The following is a 23,708-nucleotide window of genomic DNA, read 5'->3' on the forward strand; positions in this document are numbered from 1 at the left end:
TACAATACTTGTCTTAGTCTATACATATCACCATTGTAAAAAAATTACAAGTTTTGTTTAAGACCCATTTGAACAAGCAAAAGTAGAAACATATGAAATATGCAATCCCTCCAATTATCCAAGGTATTACAGAAACATATACAAGTTTTTTATCTTTACATTTTTATTATCGAGTTGAAAAGAATGAATGTAGATATACGACACCAAAATAATAAACAGTTCCACAATGAAATTCTTGACTCTCAACCCAAACAACCTGGTTTTTTCAGCACATAATTCTACTTTAAAGCAGGAGTATCCCCTATTCATCCGTATTAAAACGAAGGAACTGAGAGCAAGTAAAAGCTTTGAATTGATGGGAGGATGATGATTAAACCCAATGGGGAATTTGATTTGCAATTACAAAACATGGGTCAAATGAAAAAACATTATCATCACGCACCATTAAACTTTACACCACGAAGAGAAGGGGGGAAAATAGACCCGTATGCACTAGTCCACACCCGACCCCGAAGAACCTCGGGCGCCACGTGGCTTGATCCTATTCGCAGGAATGTGCTTCTATTTCACATGGCAATCCACGTCACGGGCGTAGAAATTTCCTAACCCGGAAGGGGGAGTGGGATTCGCACTTCCCAGAAGCTGACTTGGCATCAGAGCACGGACCTCATTTAAATGGTAGAGTCCAAGTCAGCAAATTTCGGGAGTCGTAACCAATGAGAGAAACGCTTGGACGCGAAGATTGGCCAAGAGAAAGACACGCATTAACCAATCGAGCGCCCGCCGTTCCCTTAACTGGGAATGATGACACGTGGCGGAATATTAATGGACAAGATCGGTGTGTTTCAGAAAGAGCACTATCTGCATTGAATGCACTTGGGCGTGACCACAGAACCCGAATTCAAACCCCTGGGAAGAAACTCGCTTTCAGGGTCTTGAGCCCCTATCACCGGGACCCGCCCCTTTATGACCTGCACCCATCACCGCTTGTGTACTACCAAAGGGTCCAGTAGCTATGGCCCACACTTATTTCGGAGCCTCTTCACATCGTTCCCCGTTGCCTTTTCGGATCTAAATAGCACAACTCACATGGTGGTGTTCCCAAACATGGCCACGAGCGGGCGATTTTACACATTTCATTTATGTATATGTAAAATTTCCTTTACACGAATGGAATAGAGTGCTTGCTAGCGTGCGTGCGTTTGTGTGTGCGTGTTGTATATTTATCCATATGCGTGTAAGATCCAATGCACATTGAATATGAAAAGAAAAAAGAAAAAAAAGAAAAAAAAGAAGCACTGTAGGTTAGTTCATCTTTACTTTGCTTTCTTAGGTTAACTCTTCCACAACGAAAGAATTCGGCAGACAGGAACATGAGGATTCTGACATGTTCTGGATCGGATCTGTTGTGATGAGGAGGAGCTGCCGAGGAATGCGTAGAGGATCGAACAAGAGGGCTCAGGGATGAGATCGAAGATGGAATTGGAAAGCCAAGGTCCTTCGGGATCGGAGCTTTCACCATATGGACGCTCTCTTGGTAACGTCGTTGGGAGCGACATGAGGCCTGTGCGAGTTATCAAACGGCGGGCTGGATTAGCGGCGAGACGATTTCACTGCGTGGAGCTTGGTTTACTTTAAGAAACGCAGACGATGCCTTCATTCTGTGGTGTGTTCAGCGCCTTTGCAGTCTCTGTCTGCTCGTACACCAGATATTCGAATTTCCTGATGTACGACCGCCTAATTCAGGGTTCTCTGGGGGAGGTATTCTGTGAATGCTGTCGATGCGCACGTATCGCCTTACAACGAGCTGTTTGATTTGGCATTGCCAAAATGACAATTCATCAGATCTTCATTTTTTCTCTGGAATGTCTTAATTTCTGACCCTAGAGGTTATTTGTCTGTGGCACAGCAACATGCGATTGGAAGAATTTGTAATGATTCAGAGTGCACGATTATTCTGTGGAAGAGCAAACTGTTGATTACACATGTTGCTCTTAATTGATCTTGCTACATGGGATGAGAGGCTTTATATCTGACACAATCGTTCGATACTCAGGCTTATTTTGATAGTGAAGTGCTTGGCAAGGTGAACGGAGCTACTTTTTGCAGCCTATTGCGCAGGTTTGTGCAACCTGATTGCTGAAGCCGTTGGTATATTCCTATACTCATGCATCGCGGCACTGCTCTTGTTGCTTTGTACACTTGAGCTCGACATTGCTTGTTATGTTGTTAGCACAAATGTATAGCATGCAACAATATGAAAAAAATAGCCTTAACAGATCTCTGTAAGCTCCAAGGTCGCACAACCTTCTATGGACAAGGAACATTTATCACAGAATGAACGTCGATCGTATTGTCACAATAGCACCTAAATTGCTGGTCTATACTGCATATGCTACGTACAAATTTTCTGTAACATCTGGAGCATTTTTTCTTTTTTATATTCAAATACTCACAAACACACATATATATATATATATATATGATCTTCTTTTCTGCCTCAGACGTGACGATGTCGCTGGAGTGATCCTTGATCATCACCTTTGAAGAAGCTGTTGATTCCTCGAGTAGTTGGAAAACTGTTGGATTTGGTGCTTCAGCATTGTATTCGATGAGCACTGTCCGATCTATTGTCTCTGGTAGAGGATCTAAAGAGGTGATGTAGGTCTACGTATCCATATCACTTCGTCGTCGCCGCTTGTCTGCAGATCTGAGAATGGACCCGTTTCTTTTTGCATGTTTCTGTGCGAGTTGGAATTTGTCCTGTATTCAATGTTTTAAAGATCCGAAGACGCTTATTACTCTTGTAGTTTGAGTTTTATGCTTTATGATGACAAGCATGTTTTTTGTTGCAAACATGTACTGAAATACTGCGACAACATATATATATTTTAATTTGAAAAGTTGGAATTGTTCTACAATACACATGAGTTGTGTCAAAAAGTAGATTTTATTACTTTGTAGATTTAAAACAATCCGCTACAATAAGATAGATGAAAATGATAATTTTACATCATCAATAAAATAAAAATATGATATCTTGATTGATTGATTGATTTATTTATTTTAAATTTTAAACACATACCCCTTATATGCTTCTTCTTGCATATTTGCATTCCAAATTTTGTAGTGTGGCTTAGATAGTTTTATTTTTTATTAGTTCATTGTACTTTCTCTCAACTTTTTTTTTCACATTATTTATAGAACAGTGATAGACCTTGCTAACCACATATAACAACGCCAATAGAAGTCAAATTGACAAAAAATACAAACGTAGTCCATTTTGTTGATTCATGTATACTCTACATTATTTTACTACATTGCCAATAAAACATTTTGATTTTCTGTATGCAAACCTCAATAACCAAAGAAATATTTGTCACAAAGTCATTAAACTCCACAATATTTTACAAACATTGACAACATTAACTACCTTGAAAGCAAATATTCTTTCAAAATATTCTTCCCACATTCTATCAAATTACATCCTTCCGTTGAAAACCATGTAAATAGATCTTGTTGGTTCTTTTTTAACTTCACCTTATTGATGGGTACCCACTGTTTTTATCAAAGTCTTAACATCAATTGCCACTGTTTTTATCAAAGTCTTAATATCAATTGCAAATACGAATTATTCGAACTCATGAAAAACAACACCCAAAAAAATAAAACAAAACAAAATCGGAGCATATCTGAGTAGAAATACAGAAAGTTATTTACACCAATAAACAATGCAGGATAAAGAGAAAAACTATCTCAAAACTTTAAAATGCTGCAAGATGACGTGCCTCTAATGCTTTCACATCCTTCACTCTTCACTGAAGGGGTCGAGTCAGGATTTGAGGGTTTGGGGTTTAGGGTTTGGAGACTCGATACCCTTATGAAGTAGATCTCGGCAGCATCCTCTGAATTCTCTCTAGTCTTTCACAAATCTCTGGAAAGGCTGGTCTTTTCAAAGGATTTGTGTGCCAGCATTGCTCGATGAGCTCCTTCAACTCTGAGTTCAGATCTGCAGGGAGCTTCGGTCGAAGCCCTTCTCTCACTCTGTGGTAATCTTTTCGTTTTATATCCAAGAAAGGAGTTATTCCTGTCAAGATCTCGTACGATGTAATCGCGAAACTGTAAACATCTGTTGCCTTAAGATCAAGCTTTCCTCGTGTTTCATCGCAGCCTGGGAGTATTTCAGGTGCCCGCCAAAACCCAGTGCCTGCATTCATGTAAGGTCCTCGTGCTTGGCTTGAATCCGAAGGCAGTTCGAGGTGAGAGATGCCGAAGTCCACAATTTTCACGTCTAGACTTCCAGCATGTTCCTGAGCGAGCACATTGACGGGCTTCAAGTCTCTGTGCATCACCCCCTTAAAGTGCAGATAGGCCATACCTAATGCAATTCTGGTGATGATGAACACAGCCTCATGGATGTCAAAGGGCACAACATCACAAGCAGGAATCTTCTGTCCTGTCGCCTCTGAGATTTTTTTCTGCATCCGACTGTAAATCAACTCATGCAGATTGCCTTTCATGTACTCCATCACAATTGAGCACTTATCTTTTGAGTCCACAGATAAACCTACCATCTGCACTATGCAAGGGTGACGACTTAGGTTGATCAAAAAATCCACTTCATGCTGCAGGTCTCGATGAGATGAGCCTGTTTTAAACCTCTTCACAGCGAAGGTGCAGCCTAACCAGGTTGCCTCATAAACTTTTGCAGAATTCCCGTGTCCAATACATCTCACTTTTTTGAGCTCCCCGGGCGGAATCCTCAAATACTCAGGCACCATAAGCTCACTAGGACTGCGACGAAAATGGGTACTATCTTCTTCCTGCGCCTCCCACGTGCTCGACTGTTCTGGTGTTTGAATTTTTCGCTTCCTTCCAATCAAGCCGAAGACTGCCTCCCGAACTATGGATATGCCCCTGAAAACACCCAACACGTCTTTCCCAGGCGAAGTAATTGTAACAGGAGGCTTTTTGGACCTTGTTACTCCTAAAAGATGACAGATATTTTCAAAACTCGGCCGGATCCTAGGTTCTTTATCCCAGCACGTTGTAATTAGCCCCTTGAGAGACTTGTCTAAGTCCTCAGGCAACTCTGGCCTAAAGCCTTCTTCGATCTGTTTTAGAAGGTGATCATCTTTTATTCCATCGAAGGGGTATTTTCCTGTCACAATTTCATAGCAAGTCATTCCAAAACTGTAAACATCGCTCTTCTTCAATGACTCCTTCGAAGGCTGTAATCCACCATACTCTGCAATGGCCTCAGGTGCAGTCCATCGAGGCCGTCTTGTCAAACTTGCTTGTTTGAATGCTACAGGATCCCACTCTTTGTCGAGTTTCTGAGACCCCCTGAGATCAGAGATTTTGACTTCAAGGTATTGATCACAATTCTTAACCAAAAGATTAGAGCACTTGAGATCTCCGTGTACATATCCCTGTTGGTGCATATAGTACATGCCTTTCGCAATCTGTGTAATGATATCGAGTTCTTCACTCCGATTAAAGGGCCGAGAATTTGGTGTCGGAGCAAACTGCAATTTCTGTCTCATGAAGTCTCTTAAATCTCCGTCCATTAACTCCATCAAGAAAATAGATTTTTCATTGTCCTGACCAAAACCAACAAGGCGGGTAATATGAGGGTGCCTCAATCCTTCCAAACAGCCAACCTCCTTCAACAATTGTTGCTTGTTCCACATTGCACCACCAACTGCACCAGCTTTGAATACTTTAACGGCAAAATCGCAGCCAAGCCATTTACCGGAAAATACAAGCACCCAACCATCCATCTCCTTTGGATCTCGCGTACTTTGTCTCCTATACTCGCGCACAGGGCTGTTGATTTCTATAGCCGCCAAATTAATTTTAAGATAACTCGGCAACTCGTCACTGCCCTTTGCATGCTCGTTCTTCTCCAGAACTACGTGTGCTATCTTCTCCGCATCCATACCCATATCCGTTGTTCGACTCAACTCCTGAATGTTAGTAAAAATCTCCTGCATCTCTTTCTTGTCCGCTTCGGCATCTGCTGTCAGTATATTGATCCTCGTCTGGACCGATGTGGACTCGAAGACTTCCGTCAAGCCCTCAAAGTCAAACTGCGCCTTCATGGTGTCGAGTTCTTCATGAATCTCCTTAAATGCCTCTCGATTATCAGTCCGGCTAATAACAATGCTAATTCCTTTAGGATCCTCATAGTACGATACCAAACTCTGCCCCTTCAATAGCACTGTGAGAAGATCGTCAAAGGCAGGATAGTCCTTGTTGCTGCTGCTGCTGCCACCACCAAATGCTTTGCCAACAGTAGAATATTTGTCGCAGCTCATGTTATTCAGTAACTCACTTATGGCAAAGTAACGATCTGCAACGCGCTTGCACTGGCGCTTGTTCACCCATACAGTTTCGGAGATTTTCCGAACATTCGCAATAATTGCCAAGGCTTGTCGGACTTGATCAATTGGCTCATCGACCATTTCCCAACCAGAATCTGTGTGAAGAGAGAAATCTGTTTTTAGAAAGGGATCATGTCTGTCAACTAGCTTGAACCACATACATTACGATGCCAGGTTGATCGCTAAGAAAACGTTCCCAAAATTTGTTGCATGTAAGGAGAAGTTGACTGGCTGTTACACTTCCCAATGTGACAATTTCGGTTATCTTAGATGTTCACTAGCGGATGCAACTGAAGATTACAAAACCATGTTGCCCCTCTTCATCGTCATTTATGCATTCCAATAAATTACAACACATTGCGAGTCGAATTTGCAAGACAACACCAAAAATCTACCTGATAAAAAGAGCTTGCGATACCCTTGTTGCAACTTAGTTGACCCATTGAGTTGGAATACGGCAGGCTTGTCAAAAGAAATAAAATGAAATTATATATATACGTACATGTGTAAGTAAAAAGGAAAGAGAAAATTAATTCATATCTTACCTGGATCCGAAGACGTAGGAAATGCCATACCGTGAAGTCGGTGCTTTTCTCCTCACAGCTCCACAGTGTTGATGTTAATAAAAACCACATACAATGGTGATAATTTGCGCTCTATAAACAGAAATATTGTGGGTATTTAGCATCATACCTCAAACCTAAGAGACAGACTTATGTTAACAAGTAGGACAATTCACACGGCACCTTCACATCCCTTGGCATGAGGCAAACAAATAAATTATGAAAACGAGGCGACAAGTACCTAACCAAATAGACAATAACGCAAACAAGAACTCAATAACGCTGAAAACGTGCCTGAAACTTCACACGTCTACCTAATCTGTCTCCCTTGTTCACTTAGGCTTGTCTATGTAGTCAATTGCTTAAATGTTTACATGTGTCAAATCCACGTCCTTTTAAATTGAGACAGTAAACAAACGGGAAACAAATTCTTAAGCTGGAAACTGAAAGAGCGTTGTAGACAAGAAAAATAGCCAGCTACTCGGAATTAGGTGCAGGGATAATGATACGGCAGATTACCGCTACGAAAACAACCCCTCAAACTCCACGCAGTTCTCACCCAGCATAAACCAGGCCCAACAAAATCCACCACAGCAGATTCTGAAGGCACAATGTCTAGCCTCACCACACATGACGCCAACTACAGTGACATCGCAAACTTTACAGAATTGAAAGAAGCGGAGTCCTCTGCAAAGAAATAAAGATGAGCACGAATCAGCAAGATATGCTTTCACATCTTTGAACAAATTTCTTCTACGACGATGCTGACCTAGTATTCTGTTTCTTTTTAATGCATTCGTGAGTTGCGTAAGGTACATACCTAGAGCTTCAACAAAGGCGAAGAACGACAATTAGCTCCAGTGATCAGGAAACGTAACCCACCCACCCACACAACTTTGAAAATCCACCTAAAAAATGCATTCCTACCTTGAAGTCTGACGTCTCTTTACACCGCACAATTGTATGTTGAATTCGACCCTGTTCCGTCTCTGCTGATTCAACCTCCGCCAAGTCTAGCCAAGGGACGCAAAACCAAACCCTCAGATCGATCATAAGCACGCGAGTCCAAACACCTCCGTCGCCAACACACTGCTAAACTCCATAACCTCCTCGATCCGCTATGAACAGAATACATGAAGCTCTTTCTGTGTCCCGAAACCACACGAAGTGCTGCTAGACGCAAATTCGATGCTTGTACAGACATTGTCTGCATAAAAGTCAACTATGCTTTGGAACATGTGATGTCGGTGCATGAATCCGACAACGCCAGTTTAAATTTTCAGACAGTGAGTTACTTTCCAGAAAGAATTTACTGTTGGATTCTCCAAAGTATCTAGTGGATTTTCCTGTAAATCCGCCCATCTTTCCGAAAAGAGGATCGGTTGAACCTGCTGAAGGGTTATGACATCACCGCTTCCTTTCATGCCTCCTCTCTTCTTATCAGGCGTGCAAATTCCAATTTCTTTCTCTGTTTTGGGTAAATCCACGAACCCTCAATCGGATAGTATGATTTCTCAAACGGACTCACTGAACTTCCGATCACTTTGTGTTAGAAACTAAAACCAACAAATCACAGAGATTCTTCCATGTCACGCCGAAACTCCACAACCATGCGACTCACGATAAGGCTGGGAGGGTTGTGACTTATCCCGAAGTCGCTAGTCTGTACTGAACAACTTGGACGAGAGTTATCACACCAAGAATGAAAAATAATTGAAACATGTGGTGGACTGTCCCACAAATTTAGAGGCAAAAGCCATCCTTCAACGTAATGGTGGACCCAACAACAAGAGAAATACCTCGAAATTCCATCCTCTTCAGCAAATGCCGCTCTCCAGCAACCACCAAGAATGAGACCAACCGCGACTGCATGTCCATTCCTACGCCCCTCAATAAAATCCTGCGTTCTGTTTCTACACGAGCGCAATGTGCTGAGTTTTTAGGATTTCCTAAGCGAAACTGATGGCGACTTCATGTGACGACAGAGTCGACAGCTCGAGATTAAACGCAATGCCATCATCCGGATGACACGGGTATAATTGCACCTTTCTAGGCGAAACATGAATGGAATTCCGAGAATTCAAGGTGGAATCCTTCCGGATATTCGGTGGACTTCAAGAAGGATGCCGACATTTCGATCCGAGCGATTACAGGAGGACCTAAACGGCAAATCAAGACGTAGAGTGAAGTGTAGAATCGTCGTCAGCGGCGGTCGTCACTTCCCTCGAGCTCACCGCCGCTTGTGAGGCCCTCAACAGCAACTCGACTTCGCTGTGCTGCTCAATTTGGGCATTTCTGCGCTCATGCATGACACACTTGTTCGATCGGTGCCCCGCACATCTGCGTCGCTCTGATGCACATCGCCACTTCTGCCATCACTTGCACTGCGTATTGACAAGTTGCATTTAATCGGATCCTTATCACTTTTTTTGCAAATTGCTTTCATGAGGATTGGTACCATAAGATGATTATCAAATGCAAATAATTCTGTTTAACCAGAATGTTACGCGTATATTGTGTACTTCTACTCGATGGTCCATGTCCCTATGCAATCTTGTTGCACTCAAGTTTTCCTAGTCAATTGTTCACACATATTGAGTTTGTATTCAATTAGGTTCTCACTGTGTGTACACGTTGATTGGACAATGCGGACCAAAATTTTCATAAGTACCAAAATATGCATATAATATTGTAATACAGATGACAAATGATAGGTAGTAACCTGCGACATTGTATGACAACCAAACGATACAATGGATAAGTACTAAACTGCCGAGTATATTTTCACACTGAATTTCGTAATGTCGTGGATTAGACCTTATTGGAGGGTTCAACGTAGCCATTTCATTAAGAAGAGTAGGATTTAACTATTCTATTCTAAAAAAAAGAACAACCTACAAAATTTGTTATCATCGTATTAATGAAAAGAGATTGAAAGCTGTGCTTCGGCCAAACTCATAAGTCCATAATATCTCCGGATGCTGCGACGAATCATGCTTTCTGAATCGTATTCACCGACAAACTGAGATAGTCCCAAACCAGGCAAGCTCATTTTTCAAATTCTGGCATCCAGGACTCAGAGTTCTTATCGTTTCGCCTGTGGTCTTAGGTCGTTAGTGAGTAATAAGCTAAGCATACGCATATCGCTATCTCTGGTCATTGATTACTACGAGTATGACTAACTCAACATCATTGTGCAAAAAGGAAAAGATAGTGTGCTCTCCGCTTGTGCTTCGGAACGCTGGCTGCATAAGAACGCATCCATGATTCCATACTGCTTGCTTGGTTGCCAGATATATAATTGTCAGATTCTAACGTGGACGGAGTTATACGATGGCGAGCCCCTGAGCTTCAGAGGTGCTATCATATATGAGCATTTCGCGAGCATTAAGAGCTTGACATACGTTGATCATAGCATGTATCGTTTGGACCCGCTTGCCCAACTGCACCATCTGCACAGAAAGTCTCTTCCAGTTGGCCCACCACGTGAGAAGTTGCGAATTGACTAAGTTACTAGAGTGGGAGTCAATGATGTTAATTTAAACTGATGTAACGATTTCTCTGTAATGTTTCTGACATGAGGGCCGCTTTCCATACCCGTTTGGTGATTACTAGTCAGTGCCGCAATGACCACATTGCTCGTTCATCCTGAGGTCAGAATTGTTCTGAATGCGTCGTGTTGATACCCTGTATCATAAATGGCATTCGATGCTAAGCACTGAAAAATCTACTGGATGCCCTTCTGATTAGCTGCAAATACGCTCGTGCGCATAGTTGCAAGGAAATGCTACATCTCGCCAAAAGTGAATACCATGATATACGTCAATAGTAGCACCAGCCCGTGCGCTGTTCATACAAGGAGGCAGCCACGAAGGTCCCCGTGGCGGCCTCGCACTTCTTACAGCAATACGAAATGAAGAGTTCAAGTGACGACAAACCAAGCTAAACTCCTTTTTGGTTAAGATCGCTCCAGCCGTTTTCTTCACCTTGGTTGACGAGGGTAAGACTCAAGAATGATGGAAATGTCAATATATCACGAATGTTCTTACCAAAGAAATACACAGCACTGGTCGTGGCACAACCAAGTCAAATAATAAGCCTCAGAGAGCAATCATGAAGTCGTAATGAGATCCTCCCCCATTCCAGAAGTGGGCCTTGCAGATGATAATAAATCGGAGAAACCTTTTCAAAGGCCAAGTTCATCAGCACAGGTAACTCTAGTGACATCCAATACTGAATTGTGAGTAACAATTCAATATTCAATCGTAAACAACCGACACTTTTGATAAACCGGGGCCATGACTGGTCAGTATCAGTAATTACCACTGCACACTCGCTCTGTCCACCGTAGTCGAATGAACGAATCAAATACGTACAAGGGTCCAATATATTTCAATATAACAGTTCTAGCCGTGTTTGGAAGTTGCAACAATTTCTACGCAAGTCAAGCTGCTCCAACGGGTATCACTGTCAGCGAGTGTGGTACTTTGAAAGCAGAACCACTGGAAGAAGTATGTATATTTATGAGAGCTGAAACCCACGCTGCCAACACCAATATTGAATTGTTACTCACAAGCATGTCCATGTGATGAATGCCAAATCTTACCAGCTGAGTGTGAACATAGCTTAGGGTTGCTTCGAAGGCCGTTTTCTGCGAAGGAAAGGCAGTGCCCGAAATCCACTGCTCGCACTAGTATGCATTTCTTCAATGGCTACTTGGGTTGCCGTCTGGATTAATTCCTGGTCTACATTCGATAAATCTGGCGTAATATCCGCATCCACTTGACCACTGACCAGCTCATTGGGATCACATGGCTCAGTTACATCCTGTTCAGGCTGAATGTTGTCGTTCTGCTCGTGATGACCTTCGAGACCTGGAACGACATCTTCCTCAGGTACACAGAAACCTCCGCCACTAAAAAGATACGAGGGCGTTGGCACGCTCCCCGTTTCAGCTGCAACAGCTCCCGTCTCTCTATCTCTATGGACGTCCCCATCGTCCCTAAGGTGGCCTGCTCCAGCTCCTGCCTGATATTCAGCAGAACTGGATTGAACAAAATTGCGGTGATCAATAATCTCTTCAGCGTGGTCTTCTCTGCTTGGATTCGAAGTTTGGCTCCCAGTAGAAACATCATCTTCATTCTCGGGGTTATCCGCTGCGTCATCAGAACCTGCTGGCTCATTATAATTAGCTTCATTCTTGCGAGCTCTGCTAGACTGCAAAAAAATAAAAACAGTTGTGCGGTATTAGAATAAGTAAAAATGCCGACCCTCGAGCATAGAATTCATATTATACTAATACAAAAATATTAGTACTACTCACCCTACGAATTGGCAAAAGTTGGTCTTCCGCTTTCCTTTTTGGTCTGCCTCGTTTCGTTTTCATCTCGATTACTGTGTCGTCATGGTCACTTTCACTAGAAGCAGTGGAGGCGCTATCCTCGTCTGCTTTAGTAACGTCAGAAATTCTACCTCCTCTACTTCCTCTTCCTCTTCCCCTTCCCCTTGTTTTAACAGCCTCTTTGTTGTTCTTTCTATTCCTTCTTCCCCTCCCTCTCCTGTTTGCGTGACCTGAAGTAAGATCTTCCGAATCTGGGAGGCCTTCTGCAACATCCACATCATATCAACTTTAGTGATTATTGAGGGATATGCAGTTGTCATACACAAATTCAAATACTCAGTTTCAAGTTGGTTATTCTCATGACTGAGTTGTACCTGTTATATTTCCTTGCACACTGTTCAAGTCTGCTTCTTCCACAAGTTCGGTTGCTATTTTTTCAACTGACTTTTTGCTAGAGCCCTTTCTCTGCTTCTGTTTCTTAGCAGGGGGACCATCCAAAGAGGAAACGTCCACCAACTCTTTAGATAATCGACCTGTGGTTCCCCGAAGGGCCTTTTGAATGCGAGCACTCCTGACTTTAGCAAACCTTTGATTGAAAGCGTAGAAGGCATCCATGCGAAGTTGTGTCTGCAGAATCGAACAGCAGTATAAGATTACAAGCATAAGATGGGCAGAGACGACATTAATTTCTGAACTAAACACAAACAATACCTCTTGCCGATCATACTCCTTCAAAACGGACAAGAGCAATTCATCTGCTTTCTCTTTGGGCCAAGAAAACCGCTCAAGACAAAACCTGCAATACAACATGGAGTTACTTCAGCAATAAAAGAAAAACTGTACTTGCGAGCAATAAAACCATCCTTGAATACCACAACATAGGAAAGCATAATAATCAAGCCATCTAAAAGTAAGTCTCAGATACTCGTAAGAAAATATTCCCTAAAAAAACCGCTTTCACAATGGGGAAGCTGGAATTACTTTCGAAGAGCCTCAAGGTCTGGTCGACCCCATGAGAAACCTTGTTTTGATTTCTCTACACGAGGACTTTTATATTCCGCCACAACTGCTTCACTTGGAAAGGATTCTGGGATTTTCCAATTTTTGCTTACAGCCCTCTGCAACAATCAGATGTTATCCTTGGATCGGGAGACCAGCGTTTCATCTTCATATATTCCACAAGTGGCCAATCTGCTCCAACGCAGAAACTTACAAATATACTGAAGCAGATACCAACGGGCAGCTCGGAAACATGATTGTTAGCCATCAAAAAAGGGCAATGCTTAATGATCTTCCCACTCACATGACTCTCCATAAATGCTTGCTGGCGGAGCTCTCTGGCAGCATCATCCTGATCATCTCCATTGCTGGTTTCTGCAGCTTCATTAGTGGCATCATCTTCACCCATATCGTCTGCTTTTTCCTTTTTGTCCTTAGCTTTGCTCCGTGAACCCTTTCTTTTAAATCCATTACCTCCAAGTTCAAGAAGAGACAAATCTACAGACTCCACCATCTCTTTGAAGTTTTTAAGCCCATCGTCCTCGTCAAATGCATTAACTACCTCGATAGCATTAACTATGCCAATGCCACTGCACAGATGCGAGCAATTTAAACGGAGTTGCTAGTGAACTTCAAAAAGACGTCAAAAATAATAACCTCATAAAAAATTGTGATACACCAATACCTTTCTGTGTAAACAATAAAACCCTAATCCAACACAAATTCACTCTCCCTTTCACACGCAACCGTAAAAAATAAAATTGTGTGTTTCGTTGACCTCGTCGACAACTCTTCTTTTTTAATACAAATTCAGCTATCTGAACTAGGATTTCAACCTGACGCCTTCCGTGTAGTCACTTCCAAGTAATAGAGCCATTCGTATGAGCTTATCTCGATCCAACCCCAACTCAGTCTCAACATCCTGCCACCAGACAATGCACGTTTTAACATGAGTGAATGACTACGAACTGCGCTGCACAACTGAACACGAGTAACCCAAAATCAAATCAACGATCATGACCATAAGAAGAAATGGAACCTATGCATGCAGACTTTAACATTCATCAAAAATTGTATATTACCTTCATGTAGTACGTTTCCACGTATTTACGGTCATCGAAGATATTCTTGTACACATTGCGGCCTCCAAACAGGAAGACATCAACATCATCGGTCACTACACCATCAACTAACTTCTCTGCATCTAGAAACGCACATTGTGCTTCTGCTTCCATGGGAGCAATCACATAAGGCAACCCAAACATTTGCAACAGCTCCTGCACAATACATAAATGTCACTACACTTGTGTGGCAACAAGCAAGAGTTAAGGACCTAGTTCTAATTCGAGGCAAAGTATTTTCACTCATTAATCATACCCGAACCCTTGGAAAATTTTAGCGGTCATTACTTACTTGGCACTCTGCAAACATCTCCGAAGTAACAGAATCTGCATTGCGCTCGTTCTTTTTCTGCAATTCGCGGAGCTCAGCTTCTTCTTCTAGAAGGAGCTCACGTTCTTTATCTATCCCTGCAAGTAGTTCTTCTTGTTCCTTCTCAAATACAGCCTGCAATTCAGCTTCATCTCTTGAAAGTGCCTCACGCTCTGCCAATAAACCGGCCTCATGCATCAGCATTTCTTCCCGGTCCTTCGCCAGATCCATGTCTTCAGCGTCTTTCAGCATTTCTTCCATTGGTAACACACTTTCTGAGCCGGGTTTGGCAAAATTAGGCTTCACAACTGTATTCAACCCACCACTACACATGAGGAGCAGAATCTTAAAATTTTACGTGAATCCAGAACATGCATCAGCAAAATCTCGAATCAAATAAAACCCTGCTCTTACCAAAGCATTCTCCAGTGTCCATATAAGAGGCCAATGCATTGAAGGATGGCTAGTATGAAGACATCAGATGTACGATTTAACTTCTAAGATGTCGAAAACTCACAGTAATACTTTATTCTTAATGTTCTTAGACATCCAACACAAAATTGGATGCGTGCAAGCATTGACAAACAGTACCTGACGATAAATTATCATGCTGATCGGGCGTGGGTGAGCTTCCCTTTGGGCAATTGTTCACGGCATCATGCACTGACTCCACTTCTTTAAGGATATCTGCCTTCTCGATTCTTTCAGGATTCTCAGGAACGTCAGTTTCAACATCAACACTAATTTCTGCATTGCTCTTTGTCCCATTCAGTAGTGCTTTTAAATTCTGATCAGAACCAACTTCTCTGTTTACAAGATCATCAATTGCGAATCCTGCAACACCAACATTCACATTCGCCAGATTATTCAGACGGGATTTTTCTTCTTTTTCGTCATCATATTTCGATGGGTCCTGACGTGGATTGTTGTTAAATGCGACAACGGAACTGACTTGTGTTTCATCCGTTGAAGGAATCTCTTGAAATTGCTGTCGGACCTCAGCAGCTGCTCTAATCACACCAGCAGGAGATGAAATTATTAGATCTTCAGCAACAGCCTTTCCCTTCCTCGCCCGCTCTCGTGCAATTCGAGCTTCTTCTGAGTCTACATTAAGACCCTTATCAACGGTGGCAAGAGACTCCTGCTCTTCAACTCTGGATACACCCCCAGGCGACGCTTTAGCACCACCCTCAACAGGTTCTCGGATGACTAGCTGAGGGAGAGCCCGCACGGGCGCTCTCCACACATCATTTAAACTCCGGCGTGTAGCTTCTTGAACCTCAATATCCTCTTGAGTCAGCCCCAAGCCTGAAAAATCCAAAAACAAATTTCAGAAAAAGAAAAAGCACTGAAACATGGCTTCCTTGCTTCATTCATGATAACCCCTTCACAACAGAGACCCATAAACAATGGAAAACAACAATCATACTACACAAGCAATACATCATACAATACAAAAAAGACGGAGAGGATAAAACAACGTCGAAAAGAAACTTAGAAGTAACGAAAGAAGCGTGCGGATTTGCAAAGGTTTGACCAACGCAACCACTGGAAATAGGATAAATGTAGCAGCAAGTGGAACCGGACCTGCTGCGACAGTAAACCCAGCTGCTGGTACTGCAACTGCACCGCTGCCATCCTCCCACTCTACTTCACTTTCACCACTCTCCCCTGTGTCACTGTCATCACTCAGTCCTGTATCTTCAGAGTCAGGATAAACCCCAGGTTGAGCAGATCGGAGTCTATCATGTTCCGCTAAGCTCTGCTGAATTGCAAGGGCCATCTCTGCATCACTATCACCGCCAAGAGTCAAAATATTTCCAGCTGGAGTTTGAATGTGTGATTCTGAAAGAATGCTTTTACGATGGTCGAGCTCTTGAACTCCATTGCTACTCTTCAAACCAGGACTAGGTTCTTGTGCACCTTGTAAATCGCCATCTTCCCATTCACAGTCATCGTCGTCATTCTCTTCTGCAACAGGCACCAGCGCCGAGGCAGTGCTCTGTACTAGTGGCTTTTCAAGGGAGCCCTGGGGTCCATCTCTGACTAAATTCTTGAATAGATCTAAGTCTTCGTCCTCGTCATCTTCATTGCTGTTAAAGGTGATTTGGATGCTTGGCACATGCGGCATACCATCTGGATTAGAAGCTACCTTAGGCCCTACACCTGCAGATACGTCATCGTGTATAAATTGATCAGCATCTACTTGAACTAGCACACCGGGACTGGTGGGAGGCCTTCCTGAGAGAGACTCGGAAATACTAGGATTGTCTCCCATTATGAGCTTCTGAAACACCTCGCCATCTCCACTATTGACTGCACTCTCTGCAAAGGCCGACACATTGTCATCCTTCAATTCTTCGAGTGCTTGCCGCTTCTCCACATCCTTCATAAGATAGAGATTCCACTGCAAATCTCTAGTCATAAGGACACCCATGCCCCGAACTCTACTCACTCGCGTCCTCCCTTTTTCGTCCACATATGTTTGCACGGTGCTATCTGAATTCTTGATAACATCCGAATCTGTGCTTAATGCTCCTCCATTGATTGGCAGTGACCTGCACGCGAATAAATTCAAAACTAAAAATAACTTAGACTTGATACAAATACTAAATAGAAAAAAGGTTTGAATCTTATGCTAATTCACAGCTGCTAAAGAAAATCATCCTCATCGCGCATGCACAAAGCAGAACTGTACCCACAATCGGTAATCTAATGAATGAGACATTTTACAAGAAATTACAAGGAGAAACTCCCGGCACGTTATTATCCAACCTTAAACCTGAATGCTCAAGAAACGTACGTGAAATTGGTACATAGAAGTGACGATGAAGTAGATGCAGGTGGTTGCACTTTCGGTTGAGGAGGTTTCAACGAGGTCAGTATTGAGTTACCACCACCTTCTCCAGTCAATGCCCTGTCAACTTCAATATGAGTTGAAACTTCAGAGTAAAAAACCTACATAATAGTCTCATTAACAAAGCTCACTCAGGTTATATAAACAAAATGACTTGTTACACTAAAGTGATACCTAGCCTGCACATTGAAGGCTGATTGACCAAAACGTAATTAGTTAACTTCTATCCTTTCGCACTCACATATTAACCGACCTCTTACATATCCTAAAATACATGCCTCTCATCAACAGAAGGAAAAAAGGCTCTTTCAAAATTATGATGGCTAAAACACCCTGCACTATATACAAACAGAAAGCTTACGTTTTGTCTCCTTGATAAGAAGTAGTGAAGACGAACTCCCGATTTGTCTCAGATGCAATACGAGTGACAGGTACACCTCCCACACCCTTTACAGCAGCAGCTTTTTGTGCATCCTGAATTCCTCTGCGAAATGCTACTGTCTTCAAATAAGCATCTATTTGTAGTTGAGAAAAAGAAGATGGAACCTGCACACATTTTCTCAAAACCAAGTGTTAGGTTGCATCTCTAATATCAATAGCAGCATAAATATTGAACCCGCTCAAAACCAATAGTGATACGTAACCTACGGGAACGGTTGTACTTTAGAATTGAAAATACTCAAGTCTGCTTAGACAGGACATTTGTACCAATCTATGAAGGTTACCTAGATCCTTGAGATTAAAAGTAGCATATCTCCTGTGAATCAGATAATGTTTTGCGACAGGGATGGATGCTCAACCTTGGCAACCTTCTGAAACTTATGTCGATTTTCAGCCACAAGCTGCTCTCTCATCTGCAGAAAAATACAAATCAATTACTGACACCGAAAAGGTGGGCGAATACTCATGAATCACCATGAATCATTCAAACTTCAAGCTAAGGCAACGTAATTGTAAATACGTATTCGTCAACTACGGTCACAGTTGTATCATTCTTGACCATCACACCAACCAATACACACAATCAAATATGAACTAATCATACCTGCACTAAAAGTTCCAGCTGCACTGAAGCAGGCAGAGATGCCAAAACCTCTGGATCCAACTTTCCTTCCGTTGATGGCTGCACGATCACGTACATTTGTATCAGTCGGCAAATGAGACATGGTATTAACATGACCTTAACTACCTCTTGAAAGTTTTGAGAGGTATCACTGAACCCTGTAACATCCAAACAAGGTTCCCAATCTAAGAACCTCGCCAATGGTAAATCTGAGGCTTAGACAAAGTTATTTATAATAAAATAAATAAAAATTCATCATCTACATATCTAATACCAGCAAAGATATTCAAGAACTAAGAAAGAAAAGATTTGACCTGTAACCAATATCAAACGACACGCTCAAAGGACTCGAAATTGTCGGCCAAGAGTATTCTTACTGCATCTTCTGGATCTAAAGAACCAATCCAAAATCAAGTGAACAAACGACAAGGCCAGCAGATAACTCAGATATGTGCGGAGAGCATGTGTTTAATATGTCTCGGTATTGTTCTTTTTCATGCTACAGATTTTTTTCATTCAAACGACATGAGCATATAAAGGATGAGAAATATACTTACAAGGTACACAAGCTCTTCCTCATCATCCTCATCCAAGTCCTGTTTCTCAACCTCGTCCCACCCGTTCAGTCCTTGCACTTCATGTTCTGGTATTTCAGTGTCCTCATTGTCTTCCTTCTTATGTCCTATCATTGAAGTTACCAGCCTGACACATTTATCAGGTCACACGATCGAAATTCAGTTAATAAACTTACCGTTTCCATTTTCCTTCACTTTTGTCACACCTATGTTAGCCGCATGAAGGAAGTCATACTGCTTAAGGCTCAGCGAGGAAACTTACAAATCATCACTAGCTTCCTGCTTAAGCACATCACTATGTGAAGTTGCACCAGAAGAGGAAGGAAACCCTTCAGTGCCATTCATCCCACTATCGACTGCAGCAACGTCATTGCCATTGTCGATGTTATTCCTCATGGACGATTTATTCTGCGTGCCACCTCTACCAGCAATTTCTTCCAACTTCCTAGTCCGTAGCTGTTCAAGACATGATGCAATGTCAGCAGAGATAGAGTGTGTAGCGTTGGTGACGAGATATTGATTCAAAACTAAAATTATGAAAATTAGTCTGGCCATAAACCCTAAACCCATGGAGTGCAATGGCAACTATACAGTCCCAGCAAAGAGTTCGTGGGTTCTTAAAAAATCCTGACATGTAGGCTATTCAATTTTTAAAGGAAATAAGAAATATCTCCAGGTAGGAAGAGACCAATCAAGCTCACATGATTCAAAAGCAGCTTCTCGGCAGTCTTCCGAATTCTGGACTGAGCTTGCTCTCGCTGCCTCCGGCGAGCAATTACGGTCCGCCTCTTCAGAGCAGGAGTACCTCCATCAAACACAAAGACTGGCTTTACTCGCAGAAAAAGGAGCTTGCAAATTCGGCGGAAGAACCCCAACAAGTGAGCATTGCGGATCATATCTCCACGATCATCACGCATTGCCTTCATAAATTGGATGATCCATATACTTGCGTCTGTTGCATCCACACGCAAATGTTCCAATTAGCCACATCATCATCATCATCATTCCACACATCCATCATCCCTCAAGAAATTGATCGAAATTCACCGTCTTGCTACTTCATATGATTCAAAGACAGATTCACAGCAAATTGCACGCACCCTAAAATGCGAAGAGTCAAGTATTACAAGCAATCTACGAACTGTCTGGGATTTAGTCAAAATAATGGATACACACCTATAGCAAGCTTTCGACTTCCAAGAGACTCCACGGAAACTCGTCGCCCAACGGGAGCTAGAAGCTCCCACAAACCGTGAACTCCCATCTCTCCACAGAATCTTAACTAACCTTTTTAGTAGATAATTCAACTCCACTGAATGGAAAATCTCCGAACTACTAGCTGCTCAATCCATACACTCTCGATCCTTCCTCTGATTAGCTACATACACATGAAGACCTAACTCATCATCAACTACAAAACAGTTGCATCAGACTTGATGGTTCGTTTCATACCCTGCAGTGCAAAATTGAGAATCTACCCAGAAGACTACCTAATTACAACAGCCTTCCCAACAAGCAGCATGGAAGCATTAAGTCATAAGTTGAGCTGCAACCGATCAATTGCAGGCACTGTTAGTATAAGTTAAAGTCGGCACGCAATGCCACTGCTCGGCGGAAACGGCACCGAGAAGCAGCGGCGGCATTCCTTGACGAGTATTAATGAAGCTATCCAGTGCTACGCAGAGTGAGATGCAGCAAATTGATAGCGAGCGCACGATACAGGCTCATGAAAACCCTGACAGGGAGACTCTTCGTGACGAGATGAGGCGGGCCAAAGCAATGAGCTGCGTGGGACTCCCTGAGACTTGTGCTCTCCTCTCGAGTGAGACCCGGCGGCGGTCCGGCGACAACAAAGAATCGTATGCCCGGATATATATTCCTATTTATATCCCAATGTATACTAAGACAAATACCCTGATTTATATCCTGAATAGTACCCGGATGTGGCACTGACCTCTACAGTCGTTTTGAAAAGTGTGTCACAGGGCATAAACTCTTGCTCGAGCGAAATATCACGATCGTGTGAACCGCCTATTAAAAGCATAGAAATAGAAGATTAGTTTCTAGAAAAAAAATAAAACAATGTGGCCTACAGATGCTCTCAATTCTTTGTGTTTTAATTCTACAAAATTATATTGACAAATTTTTCGTCCTAGAAAGCATGGAAAGTTTTGTTTTATTTTATTTATTTATTTTATTGTATCATAACTTTTCATATATATTTTTTTTAATATAATAATGGTGGACATATTTGAGTGTGATGAATAAAACTTTTCAAGGTCAATTCTTGTCAGATTTTATTTGAGGTACTTATGGTAATGAAAATGATTTTAAAAACATAATATAATAACAATAACATATTTGAAATGGTTTTTATTGAATGAATCTTTGGATCAACCTTGTTTATTCATATTTTTTTATGGAAAATTTCTAATAAACTAGTGAAATTTTCTTATTCTCAAATTTTTTTGTTGTAAAACTAGAATGTCATGTGATATGGCATTGGGTGCCAAATTCCATTGAATGTACGTAGTTTAGTTTGATTAGTGGTTTTTCATCCATTGATAGTTTTTTTTATTAGTTTACTTTGTTCATATCAATTAGGATTTGAGTACTTAAGTGGAAAAAAAATCCTTAACTTAATGTTCTTGTCTTGCAAGTGATTTTGAGAATGAAAGAACTTATTGTAAAGGTTTATTTGACTATGGTGTTTTAGCCATTTTAGTAAAGCTTTAGGATTTCTCTTATTTTCATACTTGCATTATTGGATTCCTTCTTTGTGGTGTGAGAGATAACTTGACTTAGTTTGGTATAGATTTCTAATCTTTTACATGACAAGAATCTTTCTTTTCCTTCAAATTATAGTATAGCAAGTTAAAATGAAGTAGATTTAAAATTTTAAAAAATAAATTAAAAAATCCATTTTTTTTTTATTTATTTTTGCTGCTAAGATCTAAGCATTGTTGTGTTGGGCACCAAAATCCACTTGAGCTGCTTTATTAGAATGTAGTGTGATATAGGTACTATATTTACTATGTGAAATATTAATACAGAGTGCTAGAGCACATGATCAAAGTAGTGTTGCAAAAGTGCAAGGTTGCAATGCTAGATTTTGTAAGGCAAAATATTGTGAGGCAAGACTAAGTTGAGGTGCTAAAAAGTAGCGATGAGTTTTTGAATACAATTAAAGTGGCTAATGCAAGTCACGAAGTTTGATTATAAAGAATAGCATGTATAAAAGCAAAATTAGAGTCACGACACTAAACAATAACAAGTTACAATCTAGGAGCATAAAGTTGCAAGAAGTTGCAATTCATGGAAAATCTAGGTCACAAGTTTATTGTATAGACGAGGATCACAAAGCTTACAAAGAATATTGCTAAAAGAAATAGGATTTAGTCACAATGTATTGAAATTGTACAAAAGAGCAAGATCAAAATCACAAAGATCAAGCTTGAACAATTTTTATTTTTGTATTTTTGGCATTGGAAGCAATGTCGAGGTTATTTAACAAAGTGTTGTCATATTACATCATGTTTAGCTTAAGAATGGACTGGGTACTTGGATATGGAAGATAAAGGAAAAACTACAACAACAAATAATCAATAACAGTAATAGTAATCAATAGTATCAGCTTTAGTAATAGTAATCAATAGTAGCAACCAATAATCAATAACAGTGACCAATAATCAATAGCAGTAATCAATAATTAGTAATAGTAGCCAATAACCAATAGCAATAATCAATATCCAATAGCATTAATCAATATCTAGTAGTAGTAGCCAATAATTAGTAGCAAAAACCAATATCCAGTAGCAATAATCAATATCTAATAATTATAACCAATATCCAATAGCAAAAATCAATATCCAATAGCAATAATCAATTTTCAGTAGCAATAACCAATATCCAGTAGCAAAAATCAATATCCAATAGTAATAACCAATTTCCAATAGCAATAATCAATATCCAATAGCAATAACCAATATCTAGTAGCAATAATTAATATCCAGTAGCAAAAACCAATATTTAGTAGCAATAACCAATATCGAATAGCAATAACCAATTTTCAATAGTAATAACTAATATCCAATAGTAATAACTAATATCCTTCAAAAATACAAAACTTTAGCATTCAATTTCTTTAAATTCAACTGTTGGATTGAGCTCAAAATTTTTGAAGCATAAGATAATATTCTTAACTTCAAATGGATGATAATTACAAAAATGTACTTGGGTGTGGATTGGTCTTCTTCTCCAATCTAAATGTTGAATTTTCAGTACCAATTTCTTCTTATCAAACCATTCAATCAATTTTAAAATTCTTACATACAAAGGAAAATAAGTCTACTATCTAAAAACTTAACTTTCATTCCAATCCAACTGATAGATTGCAAGATATCTTAGAAATCTTTACTAGTCTTTAAAATCCTAAATTCTGAGATCATAACCTACAAAAACCTTAATAACCTTCAATCCAATCTTTTGATCAA

At 40.9% G+C, this 23,708-nt stretch overlaps 2 protein-coding genes and 1 long non-coding RNA gene across 9 annotated transcripts; 1 reads left to right on the forward strand and 2 right to left on the reverse strand.

Moving 5' to 3' along the window:
* The first annotated feature begins 873 nt into the window (after window positions 1-873).
* LOC112288263 (uncharacterized) lies at window positions 874-2,921 on the forward strand. Of its 3 annotated transcripts, none has more exons than XR_016505633.1 (3): window positions 874-1,727; window positions 2,057-2,151; window positions 2,505-2,921. It is a non-coding gene; the product is annotated as an uncharacterized LOC112288263 (long non-coding RNA). The 3 variants fall into 3 exon arrangements; XR_016505632.1 differs by having other exon boundaries at window positions 876-1,666; XR_016505634.1 differs by having other exon boundaries at window positions 876-1,666; window positions 2,057-2,121.
* A 745-nt stretch (window positions 2,922-3,666) lies between these two features.
* LOC112288261 (uncharacterized) lies at window positions 3,667-9,289 on the reverse strand. Of its 5 annotated transcripts, XM_090254432.1 has the most exons (5): window positions 8,749-9,288; window positions 7,877-8,612; window positions 7,469-7,636; window positions 6,932-7,042; window positions 3,667-6,481 (listed from the first exon to the last, which is right to left on the reverse strand). In XM_090254432.1, the coding sequence occupies exons 4-5, from the start codon at window positions 6,957-6,959 to the stop codon at window positions 3,879-3,881; spliced, it is 2,631 nt and encodes an 876-aa protein (XP_090110558.1). In that variant the 5' UTR covers window positions 6,960-7,042; window positions 7,469-7,636; window positions 7,877-8,612; window positions 8,749-9,288; the 3' UTR covers window positions 3,667-3,878. The 5 variants fall into 5 exon arrangements, with proteins under 5 accessions (XP_090110558.1, XP_024388048.1, XP_024388047.1 ...); XM_024532280.2 differs by having other exon boundaries at window positions 6,782-7,042; window positions 7,877-9,289; XM_024532279.3 differs by having other exon boundaries at window positions 7,877-9,288.
* Window positions 9,290-10,950: 1,661 nt separating this feature from the next.
* On the reverse strand, window positions 10,951-21,008 carry LOC112288260 (DNA repair protein UVH3). Its single transcript, XM_024532277.3, has 19 exons — window positions 20,392-21,008; window positions 19,917-20,167; window positions 19,478-19,671; window positions 19,198-19,342; window positions 18,623-18,700; window positions 18,378-18,431; window positions 17,939-18,123; window positions 17,524-17,637; window positions 16,308-17,278; window positions 15,312-16,028; window positions 14,703-15,028; window positions 14,372-14,566; window positions 14,126-14,211; window positions 13,594-13,879; window positions 13,272-13,408; window positions 13,002-13,086; window positions 12,665-12,917; window positions 12,273-12,553; window positions 10,951-12,166 (listed from the first exon to the last, which is right to left on the reverse strand). The coding sequence occupies exons 1-19, from the start codon at window positions 20,477-20,479 to the stop codon at window positions 11,576-11,578; spliced, it is 5,037 nt and encodes a 1,678-aa protein (XP_024388045.1). The 5' UTR covers window positions 20,480-21,008; the 3' UTR covers window positions 10,951-11,575.
* Window positions 21,009-23,708: the final 2,700 nt, after the last annotated feature.

This window comes from Physcomitrium patens, chromosome 11, assembly GCF_059467195.1.
Source record: "Physcomitrium patens ecotype Gransden chromosome 11, ASM5946719v1, whole genome shotgun sequence".
Classification (NCBI taxonomy): Eukaryota; Viridiplantae; Streptophyta; class Bryopsida; order Funariales; family Funariaceae; genus Physcomitrium; species Physcomitrium patens.